Below are 8,705 nucleotides of genomic sequence, written 5' to 3' on the forward strand. Positions count from 1 at the left end.
AGGAGAGCAGCCCCTTCTGGGCTCCCAGAGAACACTGCGGGGCCTCGCTGGGAAATGGCAGAGCAGGGCCCAGGCCATTTCCTCTCCCCAAGCTGCTCTGCCTTGCATGGCTCCCAGAAAAATATGCCTCCTGCCCTCCCAGGTTCTGCTCTCATCCGGGCCCCAGCCCTCCCTCAGGTCCCCAGAGACTGACTTCATGGCACCCACACCCAGGAGAAGGCCAGGACCCCACTCACCACGCGGTACTGCTGCAGCGTCTGTGCCTCGCGCTGCAGCCACGCCTCCAGGGACACCTGCTTCTGCTGGAGGGCTGTCTCCCGGCTCAGACGCTCCTGGGGGCTCAGCTGGGCCAGCGGGCCAAACTGAGCTAGAGGAAGGGATAGGAAACCATGACCGTCACCTCCCAGTGTCCAACAGGAGGCCCAGGGAAGCGCACTCACCCGTTCTGGAGCGAGACTCTCCCAGGCTCAGATACTGCATCAAGGGCAAGTCAGGGTTCCTGACAGACAGCGGGGGCAAGATGAATGGGCGCCTCAGGAGGTGCCTCTGGGCCCTGCTCGCCGGCCTCCTGACTCTTAGCGTCCCCTCTGGGGGTACCCAGGTGCTGGGGCAGCTGGGGAAGAGGCCCGCCTGTCTGCTGCCCACCTGCCGCACAGAGCTGCCAGCCCTCTTCTCACAGCCTGGCATTGGTCTAGGCTGTCTGGGGTGCAAGTGTGCCCGTGCCCAGGGTGAACCTGGGCAAATCACTTTCCTTTCTGTGCCTTGGCTTCTCCACATGTAAAACAGGAGATTCTTGGCACCTGCCTCAGTGGGGCGCTTGAAGATTAAATACATGAGGACATGGAAGATGCCAGAAAGCTTCCTGGCATGGGTGAGCTCTGTGTGAGGTTCGTCCTTCTTGGTTAATGGGGAACAGGACAGAGAGAAGAGGTGACAAGATAAGCAGTTGCTCGGCCCCATCCCTCCCGCAGCAAGGCCTCCTCAGGGGCCCCCGGCCCCGGCAGCTCTGTCTCGTCCCTGAGCACAGCAGTCCACCCTCAGGAGAGGATGAGATTCTCGAGGGGCCGGAAGGGGCCCAGCATGTTTGTCCAGGTTGGCTCACTGTTAGCCCAGCCGACCAACCAGGGGAGACAGACAGACAGACAGCAGAGGAGAGCATGTCCAGGGCCACTGGGGATGCAGAGCCACCAAGATTCTCTCAGGAAAGGGAGGCCGGAGGGAGGTGGCTTTTCTCCACACCATCTGTGAGGAGTTATTGATGGTGGGGCAGGGAGTAAGTCAGGCCTCACTACCTTTTAAAAATTACTATGAAATAGGTAAGACACAGGGAACATGGAACACAGGAGCACCTGTGTATCAATAACCCAGCCTAGGCCGGGCGCAGTGGCTGGCGCCTGTAATCCCAGCACTTTGGGAAGCCAAGGCGGGAGGATCACGAGGTCAGAAGATGGAGACCACCTTGGCTAACACGGTGAAACCCCGTCTCTACTAAAAATACAAAAAATTAGCCGGGTGTGCTGGCGGGCGCCAGTAGTCCCAGCTACTCGGGAGGCTGTGGCAGGAGAATGGCGTGAACCCAGGAGGCGGAGCTTGCAGTGAGCCGAGATTGCGCCTCTGCACTCCAGTCTGGGTGACAGAGCGAGACTCCGTCCCCCCTCCCAAAAAAAAAAAAAAAAAAATAACCCAGCCTAAGAAACTAGACATGTCCACAGTTACAGCCACCACTAGCAGACCCACCCCACCCTCCCAACAACAGCCCCTCTCCACCACACTGGTACTATTAATCCCTTCCCATTTCCTTCTCAACAGCCCAGCATCCTTGCTTGAGCTGAGTCAGAAGATGGGCGCATCAGCATGTCTCAGTACTCCTGGCTGGCCCCTGAGGGTCATGTCACCCTGACCCCAGCCCTGCCCCATGGGATGCACAAGCTGGGACAGACAAAAGCAACTCTATGTAGCCAGGAACAGCCCAGAGCTAGAACTCAGAAATATGGCTCCAATATCACTGCAGGTATCGAGCAGGAAGAGGATCATCCAGGCACGGACAGATCCGAGGTGTCTGCATGGCTACCACGGGAATCCTGCCCAGCCACAGGGAGGGTGGTGGTGATCCCAACACCTGGGCCCAGCCTTCCTATGCAAGGGGCCCAATTAGGTCTCTCCTGGAAATTTGCAGAAGCTTTTGGGAAGGAGACCAGGGAGACAGGAATCAATTTCCCTCTTCTCTGGAGGTAGCTGAGCCTTCCCCGGCAAAAGCGGATCAACAGTCTGTGTTTCTGCTGAGTGAACTTGACAAATGGGACTGAGAAGACACTGCATGATGGATCCAAACCTAATCCACCACCACACACAGGAAACAGAAAAGTCAGGCACGGGATCAGAAATACTGTCGACAGTCTAAGGACTTGGGTAGGAATAACAGCCCCAAATCTTCTGTTTCCATTCTCAGAAGGAGCTGCCCTTCTTCTGGGGCCAGTCTAGGATGGGTTCAGATAAAAGGAAGACATGCTAGAATCATCCTTTCAACCTTTACTCAATAACTCTTATGTTTCAGGCATTGTGCTGGCCTCAGGGTACACAGATAAAAGATATAGTCCCTTCTTCAAGATTTATGTTCCAGTGGAGAAGAGAAAGAGTAAATAAATAATATCACTATAGACATAAGATGGAACCTACATACATGGAATTAGAGGAGCATGTGCTATGTGTGTATGTGTGCTGTGTGTCTGTGTGCGTGGTGTGTGTGTGTGTGCTATGTGTGGTGAGTGTGTGTGTATGCTGTGTGTCTGTGGAGTGTGAGTGTGCTCTGTGTGTGTGGTGTGTGTGTGCTGTGTGTCNGTGAGTGTGCTCTGTGTGTGTGGTGTGTGTGTGCTGTGTGTCTGTGTATGGGGTGTGTGTGTGCTGTGTGTGTCTGTGTGTGTGGTATGTGGTGTGTGTGGTGTATATGTGTGCTCTGTGTGTGTGTGTTTGGAGGGGCTGGGTGGTTGAGCCAAAGCTTCTCTGAGACTGAGCTGGGCATGGAAGCATAGAGAGGAAACTATTAAAGCTCAAACTGCCAAATTGCTACAGGGTCAAGAGGGGGCGCTGGTGGGGCTCCACAGCCTCACCACAAACTGAAGCTCTTTGTGCTCTAAGTACTAAGCAGGATTTATACCAGGCTAAGGGAGCTTTGTCCATAAGGGCTACCTAAGGAGCGTTAAGTGTACTCTGCTCCAGGAAGACCTTTGTGAATAACTGCACAGAACATTAGAAATCAGTTACTACAAATACGGGTCCTTAGTACTTACACGTCCCTGCTTAGAAAGGTTTCTTTTCCTCCTTAGAGATAGGGTCTTACTATGTTGCTTAAGCTAGTCTGAAACTACTGGCCTCAAGTGATCCTCCTGCCTTGGCCTCCCAAAGCACCAGGATTGCAGGTGTGCAAAACCACTCCCAGCTTATCATTTTTTTTTTTTTTTTTTTTTTTGAGACAGAGTTCTGCTCTTTTTACCCAGGCTGGAGTGCAATGGTGATATCGTCGCTCACTGCAACCTCCGCCTCCCAGGTTCAAGAGATTCTCATGTCTCAGCCTCCCAAGTAGCTGGGATTACATGCATGCACCACCATGCCCAGCTAATTTTGTATTTTTAGTAGAGATGGGGTTTCACCATGTTGGCCAGGCTGGTCTCGAACTCCTGACCTCAGGTGATCCGCCCGCCTCACCCTCCCAAAGTGCTGGGATTACAGACGTGAACCACTGTGCCCAGCCAGAAATTTTTTTTTTTTTTTTTTTTTTTTTTTTGAGACGGAGTCTCGCTCTGTCCCCCGGGCTGGAGTGCAGTGGCCGGACCTCAGCTCACTGCAAGCTCCGCCTCCCGGGTTCACGCCATTCTCCTGCCTCAGCCTCCCGAGTAGCTGGGACTACAGGCGCCCACCTCTGCGCCCGGCTAATTTTTTGTATTTTTTTAGTAGAGACGGGGTTTCACCGTGTTAGCCAGGATGGTCTCGATCTCCTGACCTCGTGATCCACCCGTCTCGGCCTCCCAAAGTGCTGGGATTACAGGCTTGAGCCACCGCGCCCGGCCCAGAAAATTTTTTAAACATGTAATTATATAATTTCTATTTATTATTTCAGTAACGCTCACCTTATAATATGCCTACTATATACAAAAGTATTGCCTGCTAGTGTTTATTTAGACTGTGAGCTCCTTCTCAAAAGAGGAAATGTCTTCTGTGGCAGCTCAGAAGCTTCCTGGATGTGGGGACCTGAGTGAGACACGTACTCAAGGGCAGGCGCCCTGCCATCTCCCCTTCCTAAATCTCATCCTCTCAGTACTGTCTTCAATGCAAATAAATCCCTGCTACTCAGAGAAAGGTTGCTGCCTCCGAATGGAAAATGGGCTTTCTCCCAACCCCACTGGAGCTGCTTTCCAGTCCCCACGCCCACCCTCAGGATGCACACTGTGCCTCCACTGCGCCTCACCTTGGATCCTCAGGCTCTCCTGGTACTGGATGATGAAGTACTCCTGAGTCTGCTGCAGCTTCTTCAGCTCATTCTCTGTGTCCTGCGTGACCAGTCGCAGCTCCTCAAATGTCTGGTTGATCTGGAGGTGTTTCTGGGACATGGCGTCAGCAAGGCTTCCAGCTGGAGAACTACCCTGGGAACAGATGGGGGGCAGTGCAAGGTGGTGGGAATGGGAGGAAGCCTGAGGCCTTAATCCCCAGGAAAAGCCTATGCCAGATCCTGCAACTGGGCTAAGACCCCAAAAGGTAAATTTTGAGTCGGGAGGAATAGCAAACGTCATCTGTGAGACACAGGGTGGAGTGGGAAAAGTGAGAAACAGGGGAGCGGACAGATCACGGTTCAGATCACAAAGCATGGGAGAAGCTTCCATTTCAGATCTGACCTCCACCAGAGTATCCTGAACGGGGTCCATTGAATTACCTTTGGAGAGACTAGAACATAACCTGTTCCAGTGTCACGTGGGTTTTCCTACTAATGAGGAGGTGGAGTGATTCCTCTTCCACTCATTGACCCAATGCAAGGACAGCATTAAGCATTAGGGAAGCCATGGGGAGCAGGGCCGTGTGAATACACATCATCTGTGTCCTCACTCAAGATATTCTCATGATGGAATCATTTGCTTCCACCATGGAAGAGGCCAGAGCTCTCACAGGCATCCTGGAGACCCCAGGATGAAGTGATGGGGGAGGCATAAACAAGGTCTCTGTGGACCCAGCCCTGTAAGTGACCTGGTCAGACCACTCCTTCCACACCTGATTCAGGGCTAGGGAAAAGTCTTTCCTAAGTATTCTCACCTGAATATGAGCACGCCTTTACTAAAAAATTACTCAGTTGAGGTTAAATTACTTTGCACTTGTTCATATTGTTTTGTGGTTGCAATCTCATCAAGGTTATAAATCAGTTAAGATCAAAGACCATATCTTCTATTTCTTTTCTTTTTCTCTTTTTTTTGAGACACGGTCTCATTCTATCACCCATGAGTGCAGGGGTGTGATCATGGCTCACTGCAGCCTTTATCCCCTGGGCTCAAGGGATCTTCCCACTTCAGCTTTCCGAACAGTCAGGACTACAGGCATGTACCACCGTGCCCAGCTAATTTTTTTTTTTTTTTGTATTTTTGGTAGAGACAAGGTTTCACTATGTTACCCAGGGTGCTCTCGAACTCCTGGGCTCAGGCAATCTGCCTGCCTCAGCCTGCCAAAGTGCTGGGCTGCAGTCAGTCACATCTCCTATTTCTTTTGTGCCCCTTAGGACGATGCTCTCTTTAAAGAGACACCAGTAGTGCACCCTGAGTCACCTTGACAAAGGTGGGTCCAGAGGGAGGTGGGTAAGAAGAGACTTCCCGACTGCCCTCCCCACACATATGGGACACTCACATTGTTGGCTTCTCGGACCAATCTCTGCTCATTGTACAATATATGGCGGATGCAGCGGACCAGCTCCATGGGGCAGCGGTCATACGTGTTCTGAAAGAATCCAACAGCAGACATCAATTTGTGCCATTCCATACTATGGGCCCTAACCATGCCTCAGGATGGGGAGCCTCCTGAGGGACCTCGTGAATCACAGGAGACACTGTTCCTCCAACACCAACAGGAATAAGAAGGCACATCATGGAAACCCAATTACAGTGAAAAGGTAAGACTGTTTTACTTCTTTTTTCCTTTTTTTTTTTGAGACTGAGTCTCACTCTGTTGCCCAGGCTGGAGTGCAGTGGCACAGTCTTGGCCCACTGCAACGTCTACCTCCCGGGTTCAAGCGATTCTCCTGCCTTAGCCTTCCGAGTAGCTGGGATTACAGGCGCCCGACACCATGCCTGGCTAAGTTTTGTCTTTTTAGTAGAGATGGGGTTTCACCATGTTGGCCAGGCTGGTCTCAAACTCCTGACCTCAGGTATCCACCGGCCTTGGCCTCTCAAAGTGCTGTTTTATTTTTTGCATCTTAATTTGCCTAAAGTATCTGGGGAACATTCTTAAAAATGGAATAAATAAGTTTTAAAAGCCTTCGCCAGAGGAGACACTGGACACCACCCTCAACTGGGCAATCAAAACTACTACCACCAATGAGGGGACGAGGGACACTGCCCGTCTGGATGTGATACCCGAGAAGGACACAGCGTCACCTACAGTTGTCCCTTGGTATCTGTGGGGGCTGGTTCCAGGACCCTCTTGGATACCAAAATCTGCAGATGCTCAAGTTCCTTATATAAAATGGCATCATTTTGCATAGAACCCATGCAATCCTCCCATACACTTTAAACCACCTATAGATTGCTTATACTATCTAACACAAAGGAAATGCTATATAAATAGCTGTTCTGTCATATCTTTGTATTTTTTAAATCGTTGTATTGTTACTTTTTTTCTTTTCCTATTTCTGAGCTGCGGTTGGTGGAATCGGAGGATGCAGAACCCACGGATGTGGGACAGTCAACTATATTTAAAAGTCGGCTCGGAGATGTGCAACGTTAACGTAATCATGAGGAAACATCAGACAAACCCCAAATGAGGAACATTTTATCTTTAAAAAGCAGGGGGTACATGAATTATTATTATTATTTTTTGAGATGGAATTTCGCTCTTGTCACCCAGGCTGGAGTGCAATGGCACGGTCTCGGCTCACTGCAACCTCCGCCTCCCAGGTTTAAGCGATTCTTCTGCCTCAGCCTCCTGAGTAGCTGAGATTACAGGTGTCCACCACCGCACCCAGTTAATTTCTGTATTTTTAGTAGAGACGGGGTTTCACCATGTTGGTCAGGCTGGTCTTGAACTCCTGACCTCAGATGATTCGCCTGCCTCGGCCACCCAAAGTGCTGGGATTACAGGTGTGAGCCACTGCACCCAGCCTACATTAATTATTTTAAAATGTCAATGCAATGAAAGACAAAGTAAGGTTGCAAAACGGTTCCGGATTAAAGGAGATTAAAGAGGCATGATGACTAGATGCAGTATGTGGTCTTGGACTGGATTCTTGGCTGCAGCGGGAAAATACCCTAAAGGACATGTTTGCCAGAAGAGTACCTAAAAGTATTATATCAATGCTAAATTTAGTGGAGTTGATCAGTCTATTATAACCACACAAGACAAGGTTCATTCTTAGAAAATGCACAGAGGGGCCGGGCAAAGTGGCTCACGCCTGTAATCCCAGCACTTTGGGAGGCCAAGGCAGGTGGATCACCTGAGGTCGGGAGTTCAAAACCAGCCTGACCAACATGGAGAAACCCCATCTCTACTAAAAATACAAAAATTAGATGGGTGTGGTGGCGTGCACCTGTAGTCCCAGCTACTCAGGAGGCTGAGGCAGGAGAATCACTTCAACCCGGGAGGCGGAGGTTGCGGTGAGTCGAGACTATGCCACTGCACTCCAGCCTGGGCAACAAGAGTGAAACTCCACCTCAAAAAAAAAAAAAAAGACAATGCACAGAGGGACCGGGCATGGTGGCACATGCCTATAATCCCAACACGTAGGGAGGTTGAGGTGCGGATCACCTGAGGTCAGGAGTTCAAGACCATCGTGGCCAACATGGCAAAACCCCGTCTCTACTAAAAATACAAAAAAAAAAAAAAAAATTGCCAGGCATGGTGGCGGGCGCCTGTAATCCCAGCTACTTGGTAGGCTAAGGCAGGAGAATTGCTTGAACCCAGGAGGCGGAGGTTGCAGTGAGCTGAGATTGCTCCACTGCACTCCAGCCTGGGTGACAGAGCAAGACTCCGTCTCAAAAATAAATACATAAATAAATAAAAATTAAAAAAAGAAAATGCACAGAGGTACTTACTGGTGCAGGGACACAAGGTATGCAACTTACTCTCCAGTGACTGAAAAACATGTGTGTGTAGAGACAGCGAGGAGTATATGACAACATAAAAGTCAACAATAGGTGAATATGGGCATATGTGGGGAATCTTTGTATGATTCTTGTAACTTTCTGGAAGTTTGAAATTATTCTCAAATAAAAAGTGAAAAAAAAAAAAAGACCAAAACCAAACGACAAGAACCTTATGCATGTACATATAACTCAACAATGCTGGACTGAAGGAGAGAAAGAAAGTCTCTACAGGAAGAAGACCCCTGAGGGAAGATAATTAAGTGTGACCCCAGAGCCCACACCCACCTGGAGCTGCGTGGCGTAGTGCCCCAGCTTGATCTTCAGTAAAAACCCATCTTCCCCGACCTGGTGCTCCGCCTTCTTCTGCAGCTCCTG

The 8,705-nt window shown here is 50.3% G+C and overlaps 1 protein-coding gene across 1 annotated transcript; it reads right to left on the reverse strand.

Annotated features, from left to right (window-relative positions):
- Positions 1-236: 236 nt before the first annotated feature.
- LOC112617935 (signal transducer and activator of transcription 5B-like) lies at positions 237-8,702 on the reverse strand (the record flags this gene model as incomplete). Its single annotated transcript, XM_025374585.1, has 4 exons — positions 237-367; positions 4,463-4,637; positions 5,881-5,970; positions 8,616-8,702. Coding segments are annotated over 4 exons (483 nt in total), but the record flags the coding sequence as incomplete, so codon positions are not given.
- Positions 8,703-8,705: the final 3 nt, after the last annotated feature.

The sequence above is a fragment of the Theropithecus gelada genome, unplaced genomic scaffold (assembly GCF_003255815.1).
Source record: "Theropithecus gelada isolate Dixy unplaced genomic scaffold, Tgel_1.0 HiC_scaffold_666, whole genome shotgun sequence".
Taxonomy (NCBI): domain Eukaryota; kingdom Metazoa; phylum Chordata; class Mammalia; order Primates; family Cercopithecidae; genus Theropithecus; species Theropithecus gelada.